Below are 25,259 nucleotides of genomic sequence, written 5' to 3' on the forward strand. Positions count from 1 at the left end.
TTCCTCACACAAATCTATTATTTAACTTGACAAGAATATGAAGATGTATTATGGCATTTTGGGGATTTCGTTTTGGATTTGTGTCACTTTTGTAGCTTGGCAGTCCATGGTTACCATTCACTTTAATTATTTGGAAGCAACATGAACATCCTGCTTCAAGGAATAGTTCAATATTTGAATTAGCTGAAAATGTACACATCCTCAGGCTATTCAAGATGTAGATCAGTTTGTTTCTTCATCAGAACAGATTTGGAGGAATAAAGCATCACTTGTAAATTGGTCCCATCAGAAAGAGAGTTCAAACAGCTGATAAAAACATCACAATAATCATTCAATTATCATCTTGTGCTGCATGTTTGTAAGAAACAAATGAATAAATAAGGCATTTTACATCTTGGATGGTTGGAGGGTGTGTACATTTTCAGCCATTTTTTTTTCTTTTTTTTTTTTGAGTAAACTATTCCTTTAAAATCTTTTGTCAGTGGTGTGCAGTGTTCTGAAATTAGAAGGCTTTTTTATCAAATGTAAATTCATATTACATTTTCTTGGTTAAATGTGATGCTGGACCACAAAACCAGTCTAAAGTAGCAAGGGTATATTTGTAGCAATAGCCAAAAATGCATTGTATGGGTCAAAATGATTGATTTTTCTTTTATGACAAAAATCATTAGGATATTAGAATAAGTAAAGATCATGTTCCATGAAGATATTTTGTACATTTCCTACTGTAAATATATCAAAACTTTTTGATTAGTAATATGCATTGCTAAGAACTTCATTTGGACAACTTTAAAGGCGATTTTCTCAATATTTTGATTTTTTGCACCCATAGATTCCAGATTTTCAAATAGTTGTATCTTGGCCAAATATTGTCCTATCCTAACAAATCATACATCAATTGAAAGCTTATTTACTCAGAGATTTATATTGAGATATAAATTTCAAAAAGTTGACCCTTATGACTGGTTTTGTGGTCCAGGGTCACAAATAACAATTACTTACACTCTCAGAAAAAGAAAAAGAAAAAGAAAAAGAAAAGAAGAAACCATTCTAATTTATATTTTTAAATTAACAGTGTAATCAATATTTTATTTAGACTATTAAAGCCAAGTATTAATCTCATCAAGTTACTGTTTTAAGCACAATATATTTTATTCGTGAACTACTGTGTATGTTCAGCTATTCTTTTTAATAGTTACCTCTTAGCTATTTTTTCATTTTTCAAATCATCAGTCATTAAAGCTGGGTGAATATTGGTCATAGACACAAATATTTACTTTAAATTTCACCAAGCTGATTACTCACTATAAACTCATATGGCATATCATGCCATTTCAAGTATTATTTAGACTTAACAAGGTGGTTATATCCAAGTGTGTGAGATGTTTACTTACTTTTTTACATTTGTCTTCCCATCAACGCCACTATTTTGTCATTTAGACTGATTCGCGAACGCAGAACGCGCATAAACACGAGGCATAAACACCAGTCATATCCAATCATATCGCAAGGGAGGCATTGTCGCTGCCGGACAAAGTTTCATTAGAAAAATGAGTGATTTGTACACTTTTTAATGTTGAGTTTTGTAATATTGGCATTGTTTTATTTTTGTACTATGAATTTTTCCCCACCCAATATTTTGGGGAGGCACTGCCTAGCCTCCTCGGAGGAAACGCCCCTGGTGTGTGAAAGAAAATTCAGTTTGGAAAAATTAGGGTTCCACCTTATTTTTGTGTGAAAAATTAATGAAACTCTTGGATGAGACCAGATGTTTTGATGCAGGATGGCATAATAACCCACAGATTCATAGTGGCTCAAGATGACAAATCTAATGGCTCACTTGAAAGTGAAAAAAAGAGCTTGCTTTAGCCAAATTGGCGGCCAAATCTTGCGCTGGGTGCGTTTCAGAGACAGTTGAATGCACAGATTGTCACAGATGCCTAGGGGGGAGGAGGTCATTAAGCATGCATGGTTGTCATGCTGTGTCAGACGAAGAGCTTGTTGGATTTATACCCCAATGTACAATGAGCTTTATCACCACCCCCAAGCCTTTCTCCCAGTGAGGCATGGGGAATGAGGGTAGATACATGTTGAGGCACGTGGACGGCCAGAAATCCCTGCTACGCTACTCCCAGATGCTCCACATAGCCAGAATACTGTTCTCCCTCCACAACATCTGCCGGCTGCACATCTTCCCAAAAGACTCGACAGGAATGGATGTCCCCACATCACAGACCGGCTGTCTTGTCTTGACCTCTCGACGGATTGCAGATGTCATTCAGATGAAAATTTTTTGAAAGGGTTTGGCTTCTTTGCTGTTAAAAAAAAAAAAAAAAGTTATTTAGCTTAGATTAAAACTGGTAATTTAACATAATTAAAGCACACCATGCACCAAATAAAACAAGGCGACTATCAAAAAAGATAAACATGGCAAATTTAGCGGCGATTACGCACATACTCATTAAACACTGACTCATGTGTGACATGACATCATCTGATCTATTAGATCATTTCAATGGGCCTTCCTTAAAGAGAAGTCTAGGCGGTATTCCATGAATCACTGCACTTCTATTACGCTTGGGTGGGAGCTTGTAAAACCTAAAAGAACTGTGTGGTATCTAGTTCACTATATAACAGTGGGATTTATTAGAGAGGGTGGAGGAGCAAACTCTGAACAAAAGCCCTGAAATGAGAAAATGTGCACTGGCTGGAGAAAACAGAGTAAATAGGCTAGTGTCTAGCGCCACCCAAAGGACAGCACACTTTGATGGAATAAATAAGGTTTTTTTACGTATTGACTTGTTCTGGGCTGTTGTACATTTATATGTTTTATAGTATTTGTTTTGAATTAGTTATCATTTCAGTTTTCATTTTTAAAATTTTAGTATTGTGACCCTGGACGACAAAACCAGTCATAAGGGTCACTTTTTTAAAATTGTACGTAAATTATACATCATGAAAGCTGAATAAATAAGTTTTCCATTGATGTATGGTTTGTTAGGATAGGACAATATTTGGTCGAGATACAACTATATGAAAATCTGGAATCTGAGGGTGCAAAAAAAATCTAAATATTGAGAAAATCAATAAAAAGAAGTCTAAATAAATTCTTGGCAATGCATATTACTAATCAAAAATTAAGTTTAAATATCTTCATGGAACATGATCTTTACTTAATATCCTAATGATTTTTGGAAAAAAGAAAAATCAATAATTTTGACCCATACAATGTACTTTTGGCTATTGCTTAAAATATACCCGTGCTACTTAAGACTGGTTTTGTGGTCCAGCGTCACAATTCTTAATTATTTTTTTTAAACTTAATTTAAATTAATATTTATCTATTATTTGAACTGTTAAGTTTTTCTGTAATGTATACTTGTTCAAATTTTATGACTATTTTTAAAAAATGTCTTAATTGTCTGTTTCTTTTTTAGTTTAGTAGATCTACTTTAACTTAAACTCATTTTATTTCAGTTACCAAACGCAACATTTTTTTAGTTTTTAGTTTTTAAAGTGTTTTTTGAATATTTATTATTTATTTACACTACCGTTGAAAAGTTTGGGGTCAGTAAGACTTGTAATAGTCTTTAAAGAAGTCTCTTATGCTCATCAAGGCTGCATTTATTTGATTAAAAATATAGAAAAAAAACTGTAATATTGCAAAATGTTTTTACAATATAAAATAATGTTTTTTATTTTAACATACTTTAAAATAGAATTTATTCCTGTGACGAAAAGCTGAATTTTTATCAGCTGTTACTCCAGTCTTAAGTGTCACATGATCCTTCAGAAATCATTCTAATATGCGGATTTATTATTACAATGATCAATGTTGGATAATATCAACAGTTGTGCTGCCAAATATTTTTTGGAACCTGTGATTTTTTTTTTTCAGGATTGTTTCATGAATAACAAGTTTAAAAAGTACAGTGTTTATTCAAAATATAAATATTTTATAACTATTTATTAACTTTTAATAAACTTTTAATTATTAACTTAATACATCCTTGGTGAATAAAAGTATTAATTTCTTAAAAAAAAAAAAAAACAACAATACAAATGTACTGACCCCAAACTTTTGAACGGTAGTGTATATTTTTATTTAAATTAATAAAAGCTATTTTTAATTATATTTAATTTAATTTTTTAATTATTTTGTTAACAATAATAACGCTTGTTGCGAGGAGCATGGAAAAGGTTATTATTTAAAAGGTAAATTTTAAAAGGATAAAAAAATAATCAAATGCATTTTTTTTAAATTTGTGTTTTATTAGTGTCTGATATCTTAAAATATATATATATCTCCTTCTAATCCTAGCAAGTGAAATGATTTAACAATTATTTTGAAATTATTTAGTGTATTTGTAAATGAGTGTGTGTGTATATATATATATATATATATATATTAAAGTATTTGAATTAGTTTTTATTTTATAGTTTCAGTTTTCATTTTTACATTGTAAATTTTCTTAATTCTTAATTAATTAAACTTAATTTTAAATTAATTGTTAACTGTTTTGTGAACTGTTATGTTTTTCTGTTACGTGTACTTGTCCTATTTTATTACTATTTTATAAAAAAAAAATGTCTTAGCTTTAATGTATATGTATTTCCTTTTTAGTAGATCTGCATTAACTTAAACTTATTCAGTTAGCTACCCACACAACATATAACATTTTTATTTTTAATTTTTAAAAGTATTTTTTAATATTTATTTTTCAGCTTTATTTCAGTTAATAAAAGCTATTTTTAATATTTAAGTTTTTGTTAACAATAACAATGTTTGTTGTGAGGAGCATGGAAAAGGTTATTATTTTATTTTATTTTATTTAATTAAAAAATGATCTTTTTTGTAGTTGTATTATTTATTTATTTACTTACTTATTTCCTATCTATAAGTGCCTAAATACTTTAGTAAGGTTGAAATTTTGTAATATTAGTAACTGGTAATAACATAAAAAAAATAAAATAAAATGTAGTATAATAATAATAAATAATACAAATAATAAATGTAGTAATTAATTCAAATTCACAAACTTTCATAAGACTACATGTGACTGTGTTTTGGCATTATAAAAGATCTCATTTAGGCTCAAACCCTGCATGGACTGATCCATGAGCTTGTGGTTGGTCTCTGTGTTTCTTTTCTGTCCATATCAGGCAAGACACTTTTATCAAAACCATAGGCTTACCAGATGTTTTATTTTCCACTGATTAGATGTTCCGTCACAGGCGTCTACGATAAAAAAAAAATCTTTCTTTTTAATCACTCTTTCTTGCAGTTGGTGCTCCAAGTGTAAATGCATAAAATAGTACAATACAATATAAGAAAATGGTCAATTCAGAGATGCATTATCGAGGCCAAGTCTTTCTGGACTATAGGATTGTTTGGAACAAAAGTTCATGACACTTACCTACTGTTAGTGAGGTGGATTTTCCAAGCTTCAGATAATTCAACACTATCCAGAGATGTGTTTATCTGTGCCTTGGACTGTGACCTCCAATAAACTTCCTCTAGGATAAAAGACATGTAGATTTAAAACAGCAAGAAGACACTAAAAGAAACTCCCCACTTACTATCATGATAATGATTAGCGTTGTTTAAACTGATTTTACAAATGCTAATTTTCTTAAAATGACATTTTTTTTTCACTCATTAAGTTTTTACTTGTATACTAACGACCAGGCAATTTAGAACAAACTCCTCTCATGCAATAACCAATACTGACCACTAGATGGACCCAAGTCACCTGGGTTTAAGATGGGAGACAAAAGAAATCATACCTGAAAATGAACAAAGGAAGAAATATAGGGGGCCGAAAACCGGAGAAAACAAATAGCTAACCCTAATTATTACACAGCTGCTTTCTGTATCATTTAATCAATGTCAGTTTAGAATTCTTTAATAATTGATCGAAAACAATATGGAAAAAAAAATAGTGTATTAAAATATTTTTAAAAAGCAAAATAACAATAGGCGAATCCTAGCCACCTTAACTCCAGAAGTGTTCATGACTATTAACAAAAATAATTATCATTATAATTATAATATTCATTTTGTTTATTATTTACGTTTTTGGTTGTTGTTTATCATAATGTCTTGACGCTTAAGAAAAAAAAACTAACGTAAATAAGGCGTTAATTTTATAACTTAATAACATTTTTTAATTGCAACAATTATGTAGCCAAAAGCAATTCTTCATAAAGCTATTCAATTTGAGTTATAAATATAGAGCCAAGATGGCTGCGTGGCGGAATCAGTTTCCACCGAATGAGGGGGAAAACAAATGCTCAGGCGTAAGCTGAGCCGCGCATGCGCAGGAGCCCGGTGCCGCGTAGGGTTTTCAGTCTTTTGGACTCCTGTCGAGGTGGGTGACGTCATGCAGCAGTCCAGTAGAGGCTCCACTTTTTCCCCCTCACTCAAATTGTAACCACCAGCATCAGAAGCGGTGGGGCACAGAAGAGAGGAACCTTTTTTATTTTTATTTTTGCAGCGCCAAAGGACGATCTCGCATTTGTATCATCCTGATTTTACAAAAGGGAATAATTTGATCACAGAGAAGACCGCTTTGATTTTAAGGATTTTTTTTTTTTTTAAAAAAAAACACCACATACCTCTGTTTGCATGCTGTTAGTCAGTAAGCAACATACATGACCGTGCCATTGAACAACACCTCGCCTTTTTAGGCTGGAAAAGCCTTTTTATGTACAGATTTTAATGACACACTGTCTGCTCAGCTACGTTTGCTAGCGTGTCGGAGGGCGCAAGAAACAACAGACCACGGCGGACAATTGCGAGGTTTGGATGAGGTGTTTGAATCCAGCCTTACGTGAACAATTGTGATATCTCCATAGGCAATGCCATCTTGCAATGCAAACATGCTGGCTGTTGGATTGCTTTACCTGGGATTAGTTCTTGCAGTAGAGATTGTAAATCCCACCAGAGCCATTGAAGGTGAGTTACAACGATTAAACCTTTTATTTTGTCCATGCATGCATTTAGGAGACAGTCTGTAAAGTTTTCAGACATGGCCTGGTGATAGTGACCAAGCAACGTGTGGGCTGCTGCTTTCGACACCCACTATGTGGGCAGCAGGGTGATTATTTCAGCTTTGCAATAAATAAATATGCGAAGAACAGCATTTGCGCAGTTTTGCAATCACCTGTGCTGTGATTGCTACATCCGTCCTTGTTATCCTCATCCAGGCTCGCGCTAATTCATTACGAAACATTCGCGTATCAGCATTTGTGCACAGAAGCCACCGATCGCCCGGTTTTTAGCGCGTTTGTGCCTTGTGGGGACAGATCGGAGATGTGGGAGTTGAGCTATTTCGTAATAGCTTCATAGGCCCCTGCATTCGCCGGAGTCGTTTATGAATTCAAACGCCTGTCAAACGTTATTCTCCTGCTTGCATGCATTGTTACAGTATGAGAGGGAAAGCCGAGCTCGCCACAGGTTTATTTGCATGCAGTGGACATGCTCCATATTCCCGCATTCTTAGCGGTCTATTCAAGTGCACGGATAGGCACATCCTCTGCTAGTGCTTCTGCGGTGTCGCCCACAAAAGAGTCCTGTCGATTCTTTAGCGTGTTTTGCGTGACGTAAACGTCACTATCTGAGACAGATATTCAGTGTTTGCTCATATTGACTCCAAAATCAGGTATCCAAAGCCAGTTCATCAATAGTTTGCTCGGTTAGCTTGGATAGAAGTGATTTGAATCACTAGTATCAACTGGTTCTACTTCAGGAGTCCGATTTTTACGATGTAAATCAAGTGACACTTTTGTTTATTATACAAAATTCAACATAAGTAGTCTTAGTGGTGTCATTGTTATTAGAAAATGAATATAAATTATGACAAATGTTTTTTCTGTGTTTGACACAGATTTTAATGTCAGCTACGAAAGATACAGGGAGCTTTTTTCCTTCCTTATAATAGTTGACAGGCCTATTCATTCTGCACATTTATATATTTAGCGTTTTGGTTTCCGTTCTATCCATGGTCAGAACTGATCCGTGACCCATTTTTGTTTACTTGAGACCCACTAAGGTACATTACAAGTCAAAAGATTTTTTTTTTTTTTTTAAAGAAGTCTCTTCTGCTCACCAAGCCTGCATTTATTTGATCCAAAGTACATTAAAACTACAATTTTGAAACATTTGTAATATTTAACATAACCTTTTTCTATGTGAATATATTTTAAAATGTAATTTGTTTCTAATTTCAAAGCTGTATTTTTAGCATCATTACTCCAGTCACATGATCCTTCAGAATCATTCTAATATTCTGATTTGCTGCTCAAAAACTGTTTATTATTATTTCTATGTTGAAAACATAAGATTTGAGTAGATTTTCCAGGTTTCTTTGAATAGAAAGCTCACAACAGCATTTATCTAAAATAGAAATCTTTTGTAACATTATAAATGTCTTTATCATCACTTTTGATCAATTTAAAGCATCCTTGCTAAATAAAAATATTCATTTCTACACTGTAAAAAACAAATTGTTGAGTCTTAATAATAAAAAAATAATTTGTAACCTGGCTGCCTTAAAATTTTAAGTTCAGTCAACTAAAAAAAAAAGTTTATTCAACTTGAAATGTTAAATTATACTAAGTGACAACTTAGATATTTGAGTTGAATCAACTTAAAATTTTAAGGCAGCTGGGTTACTTACCCATCTGTTAAGTTTAGCAAACACAAATATCTAAGTTGTTACTTAGTACAACTTAACACTTTAAGTTGACTAAACTTATTTTAGTTGACTGAACTTAAAATTTTAAGGCAGTGGAGTAACAAATTATTTTAAGTTGACTCAACAAATTGTGTTTTTTATTTTTTACAGTGTATTAATTTCTTTCCCAAAATATAGTGTATAATGTTATAAAAGCTTTTTATTTCTGATAAATGCTTATCTTTGGATCTTTCTACTCATCAAAGAATCCTGAAAAATGTACTGTTTTAAATATTGATAATAATAAAAATAATAAATGTTTATTAAACAGCAAATCAGCATATTAGAATGATTTATGAAGGATCATGCGACACTAAAGACTGGAGTAATGGTGCTGAAAATTTAGCTTTAATCACAGATTACATTTTAAAATATATTCAAATAGAAAGCAGTTATTTTAAACAGTATAAATATTTCACAATATTACTGCCTTTGCCCTATTTTGGATCAAATAAATGCAGGCTTGATGAGCAGTAGAGACTTCTTTAAAAAACATTAAAAATCTTACTGTTCAAAAACTTCTGACTGGTAGTGTAAAAGTATGGTTGTCATTGTTCCAAAGCAGTATTTAAGACGCGCTCATATGCTAAATATTTTAAAACACCAAAGAGCTTGACCTAGTTATTCCTTTTCGTTTGTTTTAAAAGTTTGCCATGTTAACAATAACAATCCGAATAAATGAGAGGAAAAATGGTGCCTACAAAGCACACCGGATGCCTTTTGTATAAATACTCCAGATAGTTTTCTGTGAGATCTGTATAAATTATGTAACAGTCCTTTTTAGTATGCCTCAAAAAACTTGCCTACAAATGGCCCACATTTTAAATTATGCAGATCCAAATGTAATGCTCATGCATGCCCAAGAAATGTAGGCCTGATCAAGAGAAGTTAAATAACTGTGATTAACTTTGTTATTCAGGCGTTCACTAGGGAGTGTGTTGCACATAAACTGTTATGTTGTCTAAAAAGTATAGTTTAGCCAAAAATTTTTTTTTTTTTTTAATCATTTACTCACCCTCATGTCATTCCGAGAATTCAAAACTATATGACTTTATTTCTTCTGTGGAATGTTCAATGAAATTAACTAGGGATTTGGTGTTGTTTTTGGACCCCATTGGCATAAACAAAACGTTCAAGTCGTATTTAGGGCTGACTATCCCTTCAAATCTTTCAAATTATCAGTAATCATCAGTTCTTTTAGTAAACTATGTTAAATGAGTAGTTGTATCCTAAGTCATGTGAATGAGTCATTGACCACGTGACGCCACCTCAGACGGCCTGTCAGATGATTTTGACTGTCGCTGCTGAGTCGCTTCTGTCGAGCTCTGATAATAGGTTTAGTTGAGACTGCAAAAAAAGAAAGCAAGTGAACCTCAGCAGACCTCAGATGAACCTTTATCTTGTCTAGACAGAATTCGGTGCCTGGGGGATGTGGGTATTTTTATTATGCTGGAAGGTAAAGATAACGGTCGTAAACAAATGTTCTAAATTTGAACAAACTTTATCTTAGTATACTTTCATAATGAAACAAGATTTTCTCGGCATGGTATGAGAGTTACACGCAGGTTTTATGATGCATAAATGAACTGGGGGTTCGTCTGGTCTGGGGGACAGAGGAAGGGTTGAAGTTGCTGTGCTGCGTTATCTTGCTCCACCCTCTCTGAAACATCTGGATATAGGAGACCCATTAGCCTAGACGTTATATAGGGAGGAATGGGAAAGGAGACCATTAGTGACCGGTCTTGGCTTATAGGATTGGGAGTATGTGCCTGCAGAGGCATTGCCTCACTGCTGGATCACATTTTGGCATGTGATGCTAAGCACTGATTTAATGTACATGTTAGCATTTGGCTGCATGGAATGCAGAGTGACCCTTGCAGTGGTTCAGGCGTAGGTGGTGAGTGGGCCCGAGTTGGAATCAGACTGCTGTCAATGACTACAGCAGAAACTCGTGGCTTTGTGTGTATCGCTGTTGGAGCAGGAGAACTGATGCGTTTTTATTTATCTGATTAGATCAGTTTTTCCTCATCATTTTTTTGATTTAGAATACTAGAATCTGAAAATGAAGCTATTTTAATATCTGTTTAAGTTTTCGGTTTCATTTTTGGTAGTATTCACAATTGTTCGTTCTAGGTTTTAGGTTTTATTTTATTTTTTAAAGAGGATATTTACATACTATTATTATTTACAAATATTTTTAATTACACTGCAGTCAAAAGTTTTTGAACAATAAAATTTGTAATGTTTTTAAAGACGTCTCTTTTGCTCACCAAGCCTGCGTTTTCTTTGATCCAAAGTACAGCAAAAGCAGTAAAATTCTGAAATATTTGTACTATTTATAATAACTGTTTTCTATTTGACTATATTTTAAAATGTAATTTATTTCTGTGATTTCAAAGCTGAATTTTTAGCATTATTACCCCAGTCACATGATCCTTCAGAAATCATGCTAATCAGAATATTTAGAATATTTGCTGCTCAAAAAAACATTTATTATTATTATGTTGAATGTAAACGGAGTAGTTTTTTTTTCAGGTTTCTTTGATGAATAGAAAGCTCAGAAGAACAGAAATCTTTATCATCACTTTTGATCTATTTAAAGCATCCTTGCTAAATAAAAGTATTCATTTTTATAATTTCTTTTTACCAAAATTATACTGACTCCAAGCCTTTGAAATGTACTTATTTCAGATAAATGCTGATCTTTGGATCTTTCTGTTCATCAACTCAAATATTCATAATAATAAGAATAATAAAGGTTTCTTGAACAGCAAATCAGCGTATTAGAATGATTTTTAAATGATCATGTGACACGAAGACTGGAGTAATGATGCTGAAAATATTCACAATAATAAATTACCATTTTAACATATTCAAATAGAAAACAGTTATTTTAAATAGCAAAGATATTTCACAATTTTACTGTTTTTGTTTTGGTTAAAATAAATGTAGGCTTGGTGAGCAGAAGAGACTTGGTCTGAAAAGTGTTTTAAAAAAAAACATTAAAAAACTTTTGACCTATTTTCAGATTTAATTTAATTGTAGTACAGGTTTTAGTAAGTTTAAATAGTAAGTAACTGTATGTGGTTTTTTTTTTTTTTTTTTTTCCATTTTTATTATTTGTTTTTTTTTTTCATTTTTTTTTTTTTTATTATTTGTCAGTTTTTTTACTTTCGCTTCTTGTGTGGTATCCATTGACTCGCCTTCGTGGTTTAAAACATGAATATTTCCAATATTGCAACATAACCACAAACCCCCATGCGTATGTGGAAGAATTTCTACCCATTTGAGGAATAAGGGACTTATCTAGCGAAACGATTGGTTATTCTCTAAAAAATTAACAATTTATATGCTTTTTAACCTCAAATGCTTGTTTTGTCTAGCTCTGCGATGCACATGCGTACTCTGTAATCTGGGTCAATACAGTTAGGCTATGTCGTAAAACTCCCATCTCATTTTCTCCTCCAACTTTAAAATCACCTTGCATCGCTACAGAAATACCAACCCAGTGTTTACAAAGTGAAAATGCAAAGAAGGTCAAATGCCCTTTACAAAAAAAGGTAAAACAGTATAGGATGATTTAGAAGTTGGAGGAATTTCTTTAAGACTGAAAAAAGAAATGACAATGGGGTGAGTACATTATCTGTAAATCTTTGTCCTGGAAGTGAACTACTCCTTTAATGTCAGTTTTTAATTTTTATTTATTTTTTAAAATCTAGTTTTAACAATAAATAACACATTTTAACGCTATTAACCAACCAGTCGTTTTGCCCTTTGCTTGATCAGTGCTTCATCTTGTGTACACATCTGTCTTTGTGGCTCTGATGCTCCGGAGGTTTCTACAATCCTCTTATAGTCTGAAATAAGTCCACGAATCCTCCTACATTCATACATTAATACATCTACTCATACATTCAGTGTTCATTCAACCATGCGTTTCTCCCACACCATCTCTGCCCCATCTAAAGAATGAATAGAGCTGCATTATAAACCTCTTGGTAACATTCTCATTCAGGCTGGGATTTCTTTTGTTGTTGTTGTTAGTTGAAGAGCAGTGCAATGGCAGAGTCTGTTACATAACCTTTATTTGATGTAAATGCAGCACAGCAGATTTTCAAATGTGGCTGCTTAGTCACTTAAAGGAATATTTGGGTTCAGCGCATCTTTGGCTGCTGTCAGTACTGTTTGAGGTGCTGATTGTGACATATCAGACTTAGAATGGTAAATGCTTAGCTCATGAATATTACAGGGCTAGTTCACCCAAAAATGAAAATTCTGTCATTAATTACTCATCCTCATGTCGTTCTAAACCTGTAAGATCTTCATTCATCTTTGGAACACAAATTAGGATATTTTTTATGAATTCCAAGAGCTTTCTGACCCTGCATAGACAGCAACGCATCTGACATGTTCAAGGCCCTGAAAGGAAGTAAGGACATCGTTAAAATAGTCCATGTGACATTGGTGGTTCAGCCGTAATTTTATGAAGCTAAAATATCTTAATTTGTGTTCTGAAGACGAACAAAGGTCTTACAGGTTTGGAACAACATGAGGGTGAGTAGTTAATGACAGATTTTTTTTGGGGGGGGTGAACCATCCCGTTAATTGGGTTATGCACAAGTATTTATTATTATGTTTTAATGTTTCTATAAATAGTATATGCGAAGTATAGATACAGAGATTAGGTTTGTTTAGAGCATTTGCTCATTTCAAGTCAAAAGTTTGACTTAATGTAAAAATGAATAAAAACTATATATAGGCCTACATATAAAAAAAGCAAAGCTAATAAAAATGGTGGAACTGTGTATATGTGTGTGTACTGTGTATATTTATTATGTGTATATATAAACACATAATATGTAATATTCATTATATCAATAAAAATATATATGTTAGGGCTGTCAAACGATTAATCGCAATTAATCGCATACAAAATAAAAGTTTAAATTTGCCTAATACGTGTGTGTACTGTGTAGTTATGTATATATAAATACACAGATTAATGTATTTATTTAAGAGAAATATGTAATTTATTTGCAAAATACTTTAATTTATATATTATATAAATTATATAAAAATTATAATAAATACATATACTTATAAATATTTCCTAAATATATACAAGAATGTGTTTGAATTTATATAAACATAATAATTACACACAGTACGCACACATATATTAGCCAAACTCAAACTTTTATTTTGTATGTGATTAATCGTTTGACAGCCCTAAACTATAAATATTTTCAAAAGATATACTGTATGTGTGTGTATTTATATATACATAATAAATATACACAGCACACACACATATATTATGTAAACAAAAACTTTTATTTTGGATTCGATTAATCATGATTAATCGTTGAACAGCAGTACTCATTATATTAAATGTATTAAAACCATATAAAGCAGTAACTTTCACACAAAACTCCCAAGGATACCATAAAGGGATATGATGTAACTATCCAATGTTTACATAATGGAGTAAAGCTCCACCTAGAATAATCTTGACACTTTTCAGACCATTTTTACAGCTTAAGTAACACCATTTAATACTCATAAATTAATATGAGTGCTTATAACAAAAATAAGCTTCATGTTTCTATACCTTTAAAGCATAGTAGCAGTCAGAAACATGATTTTTGTTTGCCTCTCATGTTGTCTTGTAATGAACCCGGAACGTTCCTTATAACGTTATTCACGGCTTTGACAGAAAACCAGTTATTTTTGTCGCCGTACAAGAATTGTCTCTTGAAATAAGAAAAGCGCAATGTAATAGCATTAGATTGCTCAGCTGGAGTCTTACCACCCAGGGCCTGAGGAGGCTCTAATCTCCCTCTTTTAACCTCCCCTCTCCCTGGGAAACACGGTAGACTCCTTTGCAACTGAGGGCTAAACTCGGATTTGCATAACCGACTAGATATGGCACGGTTCCTCCTCGTGTGAGAGGATGGGAGCTGTGGATGAAAGGATATTGTTGGTGGTAGTGAGTTGAGTGTGCTGTAATTGGTGTTTTCGGTTGGCGACATTAGTGTTTACCCTATTTAACTTCTACACCCAAGAGGACGTGACTTCATGTAGCAAAAACAGACGAAGATGGGTGCTGTTGATGTGAAGGGGAACATAAGCGGGTAGTTATCAAGTGCCTCTGTCAACTACTAGGTCATGATGAAATGCTAGGCCTTTTCTTTAGAGTCTGAAGATGTGATGTTTTTGAAGGTGGATGGATTGCCGCCTTCCTTCCTCACATGAGGCGCAAACATGGCTGCTCAAATGTTGAGGACAGTTGTCATGTTTTCTCAACATCCCACACTCATGTGCTAGAACTCTTTTATAGATTTCTCTCTCACATGGGTTTGGAAGGTATGGGGTTTTAGTAAACAATAATAGTGACAGAACTTTTATTTTTGGGTGACCTGTTTCTTTAAGTATCTGTTCTCCACTTGTTGTTGTGTTATATTCCAGATGACCTCAGTTCATTCAAGCTTTTGTCTTGTTTTTTAACACTCTTCCCTGTCTCTCACATCTGGCTGTCAGAGAACTGCTCATGTGTGAAAGCAATTCAGATCCAAATCATCTATGGTGCTGTGACTAAAGAGCGTCTGCATCACACCCAGAACCGTAAAAAATGCTCAGGCTTAAAGTTACAGGTACTCAGCCTGGAGGTGAACGGGAGTTTACTAGAAATGTACATTTGATGGTCATGAAAATGACCTGGGGCCTTCATTATACTCAAGGCTGACTTGTAATCAGCCATAGTGTTGTTTATATAAAATGACCGGTATTAGGAAGGAAACAGGTGTTGTGTGGACATCATACACACCCTTTAATAGTTTCATGGGTAGTTTACACCTGGAAACATGTCTAGACAGATCATGCACTCTTGGTAAATCCTGTCCGTTGCTCTTTGTGTCACATATAAAGTGTTGTATTAAGTCTTAAAACTCTTTGATAGCTTTGATAGTAAATACAAAGGTCGTAAAAGTTGACCTGAAAGTAAGGCTAAGCAAAAAAATAGCTGCGAGGTATGTTAAAAGACAATCAGTTGATCAATTTACAATGAGGAGCAGGGTGAGGCCTTTCATGAATACATTATTTGTGAGAAGTTTTGTTTTATTGTTTTTTAACAGTAAAATAGGAGTAAATAAAAACAATGAAAGAAAGAAGAACACTCACTGCTATTTAATGCAGTGAAGATTATGCAGTCCTATTTTACATGTGATTACTCGAAACTTGAAAAACTTAAACACTGTGTAAATAGCACAAATAAATAAATAGAACAAACATACAAATTAAACAATTTCAAACAGGGCCCATGTACAGCCTGCACCGGGGCCCCACAAACCCCAGCTACGGCCCTGCATAACTGATATATATTTGTCTAGTCTAAACCTACACAACATGGTATCTGGAAGCCATCTTCAGGCTTTTGGTATGTTCTCATACTGTATAAAAGAACTGACTTGTTGGGATTGGATACACGGCAGCCTAGGTAATTATAGGTGCAGCCATGAATATATGTCCTCTTTAAGGGACAGGAGTGGTATTCAAATGCGGCAAATCATAAAGAGTATCATCATAAAACATACATAAGCAAAATAGCTTATTCCTTGGCTTTATCTCCTTTAAAGTTTCTTACTAGCCCTGTGTTGTATTAGTATGCTTCAAAATATTTATAAAAAGCAGACAGAATATGAACAGAAGTGTGTTTGTGTCCACTTTTGGTCAGTAAACACTCAGAATGACTGTTTAGAAGGTCTGGTCACATAATGTGTGTGTGTGTGTGTGTGTGTGTGTGTGCACGCTTGAGTGTGTAAGTGCACTCAATGTGTTTTCAAATGCACTTTTTCTAAGTTTCAAATTAGGTGGATCCCCCATCCTGCTCAGTGTGATGTTGCTCAAACGGGTCACTGGCCTGTATCTGAGTCTCAGCACAGAAATGGAGCTCTGTGAGTAGAGAATATAGCCTAATTGGTCTTTACTTCACCCTCATGTTAACCCATATCCCTTCCTAGGGGTACCGCACCGTTGTGCTGAATAGGCAGCAAAATGCGCTGATAAGAACTGCTTTGTTGCAGAAGTTTCGCCAACTTTCTCTGTCTGAAGCTTCTTTCCCTACAGACAGTGATTTTGTTTGTAGATGTTGCTGAGTTGATGTTTTGTGGGTTGTAGAAGACGATCTCAAATGCTGGAAGTCGTAAGATTATTGGTGGAATGTGTAACTGGCCTTTCAAAAAATTGTGTATTGTGTATAATCTACAGTTGAAGTCAAAAGTTTACATACACTTTGCAGAATCTGCAAAATGTTAATTATTTGACCAAAATAAGAGGGATCATGCAAAATGCATGTTATTTTTTTTTTTTCTGACCTGAATATATTTCACATAAAAGACATTTACATATAGTCCACAAGAGAAAATAATAGTTGAATTTGTAGAAAATTACCTTGTTCAAAAGTTTACATACATTGGATTCTTAATACTGTGTAGTTACCTGAATGATCCACAGCTGTTTTTTTTTTTTTTTTTTTTTTTTTGTTTAGTTATAGTTGTTCATGACTCCCTTGTTTGTCCTGAACAGGTAAACTGACCACTGTTCTTCAGAAAAATCCTTCAGGTTGTTTTCTTTGAGATCCATCTTTTCACACTGAAGAACAGGTAAAAGGTTCAAACACTCACTGACCAAAACTTTTGTTTTTCTTATTTTGTCTAAAATTTTTTTTTTTTTTTTTTTAGTACTGCCCTTCAGAAGCTACTAAAAATACTTCTTTCCCAGAAGACAAAATAAGTTCAGTTTATCCTGATCTTCAAATTCAAAAAGTGTTCACCCCCCTGGCTCTTAATGCATAATTTTTCATTCTGGAGCATCAGTGAGTGTTTGAACCTTATGTAACAGTTGCATATGAGTCCCTCAGTTGTCCTCAGTGCGAAAAGATGAATCTCAAAATCATACAGTCATTGTTGCAAAGGGTTGAAATATACAAAAATGCTAAAAAAACGAAGAATTTGTGGGACCTGAAGGATTTTTCTGAAGAACAGCAAGCAGTTTAACTATCGAGGACAAACAAGGGACTCATGAACAACTATCACTAAACAAAAAGCACAGCTGTGGATCATTCAAGTAACAATACAATATTAAGAATCAAGTGTATGTAAACTTTTGAACAGGATCATTTTTATTTATTATTATCACTATTATTTTCTCTTGTGGACTATATGTAAACATCTTTTATGTGAAATATCTTATTCAGGTCAGTACTAAATAATAAATAACATGCATTTTTGTATGATCCCTCTTATTTTGGTAAAATAATTAACATTTTGCAGATGTAAACTTTTGACTTCAACTCTACAAAAAATGAATTTTTAACAATTACTCAGTTTTCTTAAAGGGATAGTTCACCCAAAAATGAATATTCTGTCATTAATTACTCACCCTCATGTCGTTCCAAACCCGTCCAACTTCGGAACACAAATGAAGAAGTTTTTGATTAAATCCAAGAGCTTTCTGACCCTGCATAGACAGCAACATAACTGACACGTTCAAGGCCCAGAAAGGTAGTAAGGACATTGTTAAAATAGTCCGTGCTTCATGTGGCGCCCGCTAAATTTTCGACTTCAAAAAAGCTTGTTTTTAATTTAGAAATTGGACTGTGATGGTGTAATTTACACACTGTGGTTAGCTTTCACTGTCACCTGCAGGTTTGCGAGGCAGATGGACATTCCTGAAGGGAGGAGAGCAGTGCAAGCTGATGAAAACCAGCCTTGCCTCAGATCTCTCATTTTCTTTCTTTGTCATTTTTTTTCCCTTTCTTTTTGCTTGGTTTCTCTGTATTTTAGCCTACAACTTGTAATTACAAACAGGGCCTTCAGGAATTTTCCTGGGAATGCGTAACAGAGAGTTATGTAGCAGCGTTTGGTGAAACTTCCAGAAAATTTCTGCACTGTAATAAGAACCGCCCTTGATATACTTGTCATTTGAGTGAAAATCTCGACTCTCCGTTCCAAAAATTCCATTGTGGGCTCCAAAGACCCGAGTTAAACCCGAGAACTCGAGTCTTTTACGAGCCCATATCCTCACAGAGGACGAGTCTGCAGATGAAATCAATTAAAAGGTGCTGGAATGTGTGGCCGAGGCCTGGAGCTGATTTGGAGGGGTGGTGTGCTGCGAGGGGGGGAAGTTGAGACTGAGGGGCTGAAAGTGGGTCACGCTTTTCACAGCTGGCCACACTGCCGCCTTGACATAGAAAGGTAACGGCAGCTGGCTGGAATAGGGATCCCCAGATGAGACGAGCCCAGGAGGTCTTTCTCCCTTTTCCTGTCTGCGTCCACTGTGGTTTCCCTCCCTTTTTATCACTCGCCACCCACAACTTAAAATTGTCTTCCTCTCGTTTCAGCTTGGATCAACTTTGAAGTGAATTTCTGATTAGGAATGTGCAAAATGTTTCACAACCAGCTGTCAGTGGATTGCCTGAAAGATTATTTGACTAATTGTCTGAAAGGGATAGTTTACCCAAAAATGATCATTATTTGCTCACTCTCATTTCTTCTGTTTGGTTTCCAGCATTCTTTAAAAATATTCCACAAAAAGTAAGCGAGAATTGTCATGCTTGGGTGAATTATTACTTCAAGGAAAGTCTGAATATTTAGGCTGATTGTGGGTTTGTGTGTCCAAAATAGATGCATTTTTTTTGTAGTGTTTAAATAAGACGCGTTCTTTCTTTGAAAAAATAGGTGGACAAAGAACAATTTTATTTAAATGATTTATTTAAAATCAGATCAAAATCAAATGAAAATGTATTTATAAAAACACAGCATGTAAAAAAAATAAATAAAAAAAAAAGGGCTGTGCAATTATGCAATTACGTAAAACAATAAAATGTGATTTCAAAAATTTTTAACATCATTACTCCAGTCACGTGATCCTTCAGAAATCATTCTAATATTCTGATTTGCTGCTCAAAAAATCATTTATTATTATGTTTTATCATTATCATTGTTTAAAACAGCTGAGTAGATTTTTGTTCAGGTTTCTTTGATGAATAGAAAATTCAGAAGAACAGCATTTATCTGAAATAGAAATAATTTGGAACATTGAAAATGTTTTTATCGTAACTTTTATAAAAATATAAACTGACTCCAAGCTTTTGAATGGTATAGTTTGTAATGTTATAAAAGCCTTTTATTTCAGATAAATTCTGATTTTTAGATCTTCCTATTCATCAAAGAATCCTAAAAAAAAAAATTACTCCACTGTTTTAAATATTGATGATAATAGTAAAAATAATAATTGTCTCTTGAACAGCAAATCAGCATATTAGAATGATTTCTTAAGGATCATGTGACACTGAAGACTGGAGTAATGATTCTGAAAATTTAGCTTTAATCATAAGAATAAATGAAATTTTAAAATGTATTCCAATAGAAAATAGTTATTTTAAATAGTAAAACTATTTCACAACATTACTGCTTTTGCTGTAGTTTGTATCAAATAAATGCAGGCTTGGTGAGCAGAAGAGACTGTAAATAAAACTTTTGACTTTCTTTATTATTATTATTATTATTATTATTATTATTATCATTATTATTATTATTTTATATATATATTTTTTAACTTAGCACAGCATCTTAACAGTGTAATGTTTGTGATGGGCTGGTGGGATTCTAAAAGATTTAAAAAAAAAATATATATATATATATTTTTATTTAGAAAATAAAGTATTACATAATTTTAATTAAAAATTGAGAATGTTTAAGAAAAAAATCCTGAAGAGAAAATCTAGATAAATTAGTCAACTATTTTAGTGATGTCCTATTATAATATCTCAGATTTTTTTAAACCGGAAATGTATTGTACTTTTGAAATTTTTAACTTATCTGTTTTGTGAAAATGACTAAAATTTTAGACTAATTTAGGTGGTTAACATTATTTTTGAATTAATCAGCCATTTTGGATGATCATACTTTTAGACTTTTTGTTTAAATCATTGCAGTTGCTTGTGTCCACTGTCTTGGATTTTGTCCAGTGACACACACAAAAAAATCAAAGTCAGCTTGAGGTTTCCAGACAAACCACAATAAGGAAATAAAGTTGAAGAGTTAGTCAGACTGTCTTTTTTTTTCATTCCCTAAATGCAGGCCCTGATGTTCCTGAGGTTGTAGCCCATGAATATTTTCCAATCTGATAATGCTTTCCAACAGACATGCAAAGGTAGTCTCACATTCCAGGTATTCAGTGGTCAAATGTTAAATGCATTTACAGAAAGCAAAGAAGTCATAAGATAAACAATAAGATGATAAACAATGAGATGAATCTTAGCTTGAAGTCCTTGAAGTAGGGTGTGCCGATGTTTCATGTTGATATTTGATAAAGCATGATGGTTCCTTTTCGGTTTCCATTCAGTGTTTCTCTCTGTAAAGCAGATACGTTCTTAGTTGTTGTGGAAAATGACGGTGTGCATTCCACCGCACTGTCAGCCTGGAGGGTACGGGAAAAAAACGCTGAACGACGGAGATGTATGAATGATTGGTTTTTAGCCTCATTTCTTTGGAATTTCACCTCATTAGAAACTGGCCCCATTCTGCAGCGCCAAGCTCAACTCAGATTTGTCCTAGAAAATTAACATCAGAGGACAAACTTGTAAATTGGTTAAACAGCCTCGGCCAGAATTCAGAGAAAAGATCAATGTTTTTAACCTGTGAAGGTGCCTGAATGTCAAACACCCCTGACGTTTTTTTGTTCCCCGAGACAAAGCGTAGATGAATGAGACGGAAGTTTCTTCCGCACTGGCTGGTCCTCTGGCTGGCTCCCAGACCTTGTGTGGAAACAGCATTTGTTATAACGGGATTGTGGTATTTCGAATGACTGCAGTGTGATGTTGGGTTGCTTAGCTTGAGGAGTCCTGGCTGGTGCACCTTTTTGGGATGCTCCTGATGTTTGCAGTTGGGTGCAGGCCCAGAGGGACAAATAAAGGCCTTCTTGATTCCCCACCATAGACTCAGATGCTCTGAAATGATTAACAGTCCCCCTTGATTTGCACCTTCAAAAACTTGTCAGTAGTTTGGCTGTGCGTTTGGAAAAAAACAGCTCTGAATTAACAATCCACATCTCTGTCTGAAATATTTGTGTGCTTTGAATGAAGGCAAGCTCTGTGGGAAAAGTTGCCTGTGTACTCGGTTCCCCCCAACGACCCCAAAACCTCCAATTAGAGTCACAGGCTCTCCTCCTCGTGGTCGCTCGCTGCCGCTGTGTGATCGTGCGTTAAATTTAGATGCTGAATGTTTTTATTGTCGCGTTTTATGTACAGTCAGTGGCCTGAATGCTGAGAATACCCTAGTCTGGTTGAAAGATTAAGAACTTAGGAACGCAGAGTCAATAACATGTGCCTCTAACTGTTTTCGCTTAATGCTGTTGATGGAGATTGGACACTTTCATAGTAAAAGGGATAGTTCACACAAAAATGACAATTTGTGTCAGTAATTACTCACTCTCATGTCGATCCAAACCTGTAAGACCTTCATTTATCTTCACAACACAAATAAAGATATTTTTGATGAAATCTGAGAGCTTTCTGACCCTGCATACACTGTAAAAAACAATTTGCTGAGTCAACTTAAAACAGTTCATTCAACTCAAAAAAAAAGTTTATTCAACTTGAAATGTTAAATTATACTAAGTGACAACTTGGATATTTGAGTTGAATCAACTTAAAATTAAGGCAGCTGGGTTACTTACCCATCTGTTAAGTTTAGCAAACACAAATATCTAAGTTGTTACTTAGTACAACTTAACCTTTCAAGTTGACTAAACTTATTTTAGTTGACTGAACTTAAAATTTTAAGGCAGCAGGGTAACAAATTATTTTAAGCTGACTCAACAAATTGTGTTTTTTATTTTTTACAGTGTAGACAGCAACACAACTACCATGTTCAAGTCCCAGAAAGCTATTAAGGACATCTTTAAAATAGTCCATGTGACATCAGTGGTTCAAGCGTAATGTTATGAAGCTATATACTTTTTGTGCAAAAGGAAAACAAAAATAACGACTTTATTCAACAATTTCTTCCAACTATTCTCCATATTTTAGAAGCTCTCTCTTTTGTAGTTTTCCTTCTTTCTTTCCTCAATGTCTATTTGGGGCTTGTAAAGTTTTATATGCTCTTTCCACTTTGTATCTATCATCCTCCTAATACTGCTGACCGGATCTCTGAGAGCTTAACTGGTGCACTGGAACAAAGCCTAGTTCTGCGAGCTTGTTTGGGAAGAGATAAAAAGTCCTGGATGTGGACATGCATTGTGTTTATTGGATCCTGGGAGTGGTCCTGAAGGAGAACTTGCAGCAAGGATTTAAGTACTTGTTTTGTGTGTGGTATAGCTAGTATCTCCTTTTTTGGCCAGTTTGTAAGCACAGAACTTCTTGTGTCTATTTGTGCTGTTTTTCTAGCTATTGTATGCAAGCATTAGCTGGACTGATGTTAAATGCTTCCTTAAGCCATATTTTGTACTCCATCTAGCTTACTTGTATAGTAGAATGTGTCTTGTGTAGGGCTTCGTAAAAATATAGATTTCTCAATTTTAATAGATTTCTCATTTTCACGAAACAGTATTGGTTTTTAAATCCCAAGAATCGATTAATCTAGCCTGTTTTCAGTTAATGAGCAGAACCTGTAGCGTGCCTCCCATCCAATAAATCGCAATAAGTTTTGTTACTTTTGATATGAAACAAAGTCTCAAATTTCAAATTCTGTTTTAGCACTGTATAATGTGGAGTGACAGATTGCTGTAGTGCCTCAGTTCAAGAGAAGAGGCAGTGCAAAGCGCATGTAAACTGATTGTCTTCTTCGCTTTAGCCAGTTACAGGATGAAATAAACATGAATGAACATGAAGGTATGTTAAAAGAAAGAGTACAACTTACCGAAATCCATATCCTGTCTCATGTAATCGCTCAATCAGTGTTTCAACTTCGGAAAGACATCAGTATAACAGCTTGTAAACAATGTGCGACATAACCTCACATTTACCTCAGAAAAAGCATATTTAAAGGGGTCATTGGATGCCCATTTTCCAAGTTGATACGATTCTTTAGAGTCCTAATGAGAAGTCTATAACATACTTTAGTTAAAATTCCTCAATGGTAGTGTAGAACAACACCCTTTTACCTAGTCAAAATCAGCTCTGCACACAGCAACAGATTTTATTGCATGTCCCTTTAAATGCCAATGAGCACATTATTAGGAAAGGCGATTTACAAAGATTACAAAAAAAACATTATACTCGCTTCTTCTGTAGATGAAGCTGGATCACAAATGATTTTTGTGCCGAACATAGACGCATTTAGGTAGATCAGGGATTTGCGAATTCCCTTCAAAAACGAAAGTAACTTTAATCCTCTGACGATTGGACTGACTACTCCTGCTCTGGCATCGACACAATGGCGGAGTGTTCTCAGCTCATTCAGGGTGGGTCTAAGGTAAGATGGCTGTGTCAATCAACTGTCATGGGAGCAGTCATGGTCTGTGTGACGTCACACCGCCAAGAAGCTGAGAATGGCCTGATTTGAAAAAGGGGATATTATTTATAGAGATTAAAAAAAATACCACAGGGTGGATTTTTATCATTATAAGTTGGTTGTGTTCACTCCCTGCCAACACACATTTATGTTCAAACAACATGTAAAAGTGAGTTTTGCATCCGATGACCCCTTTAATGACCATAAACTCGTTAGTCCGTTAGAAAAATTGTGAAAAACTAGTCCTAGGTTTTTCGCTCAGTCTGGAAAAAAACACTGCAGTGAAATTCTCTGGACTCTGTAAGTCAACAATTATCAAAAATGTGTTGAAATTTACCCTTTCCGAAGCTATAACGGGGTCCTTTAGAAAAGGGGCCTGTCCAAATGTACCCAAAAGCTTATAAAGCCTAAACAAAAACTCAAAACTTCACGAAACCCGCTGAGCACATACAACAGGTGATTCTAAACAAGCATGCAAAGTATTTTTAATAATTAATTTAGGTGGTTACAGTCTTGTTAAATAGTATTTAATGTCTTTTTCCATATGTGCTTAAATACCTAAAGCACTTGAACCCTGGTAATCGCTGCTTGCAGCTATATTTATATTTTTTGTTTGCATTAGTGTCACTGCTAACTTAGCAACATGCTAACTTGGGAGGGAATAGAATAGGGTGGGCGTGGCCATTTGTAAATTTTATGGGTCTGGCTTTCAGTCCCATCCACGTCCAGCTATTTTTAGCTGTACAAAACAGCTCGTTTTGCTGCTTGATATTGCAAATTGGTGTCTTACCATATTATTTTAATGTATTACCTTAATTCTAAACACACTGGTTTGTAGTGCACAGTTTTACCATTGTGCAACAACACATTGTTATTATTCTCGTTATTTCCCTAATGAACCGGAAGCCTCACTCATTCTTCTGCGTTGAAGACAAAAGTGAATAGAACATTCCAAATTAGTTCCTTCCATTTTTATAAGAAAAATGCTTCAGTTAGCAGCTCAGGATGT

At 34.2% G+C, this 25,259-nt stretch overlaps 1 protein-coding gene and 1 long non-coding RNA gene across 3 annotated transcripts in view; one reads left to right on the top strand and one right to left on the bottom strand.

Annotated features, from left to right (window-relative positions):
- Positions 1-1,675: 1,675 nt before the first annotated feature.
- On the bottom strand, positions 1,676-5,512 carry LOC127155206 (uncharacterized). The gene is made up of 3 exons (XR_007825549.1): positions 5,418-5,512; positions 5,196-5,239; positions 1,676-2,315 (listed from the first exon to the last, which is right to left on the bottom strand). It is a non-coding gene; the product is annotated as an uncharacterized LOC127155206 (long non-coding RNA).
- An 890-nt stretch (positions 5,513-6,402) lies between these two features.
- lrp1ab (low density lipoprotein receptor-related protein 1Ab) overlaps positions 6,403-25,259 on the top strand; it is a 141,393-nt gene continuing 122,536 nt past the window's right edge. For both annotated transcript variants that reach the window (XM_051097220.1, XM_051097221.1), the window contains exon 1: positions 6,403-6,958. In XM_051097220.1, the coding sequence (XP_050953177.1) occupies positions 6,862-6,958 (97 nt within the window). In that variant the 5' untranslated portion in view covers positions 6,403-6,861. The remainder of the gene's footprint in view (positions 6,959-25,259) is intronic.

Source organism: Labeo rohita, chromosome 23 (assembly GCF_022985175.1).
Source record: "Labeo rohita strain BAU-BD-2019 chromosome 23, IGBB_LRoh.1.0, whole genome shotgun sequence".
Classification (NCBI taxonomy): Eukaryota; Metazoa; Chordata; class Actinopteri; order Cypriniformes; family Cyprinidae; genus Labeo; species Labeo rohita.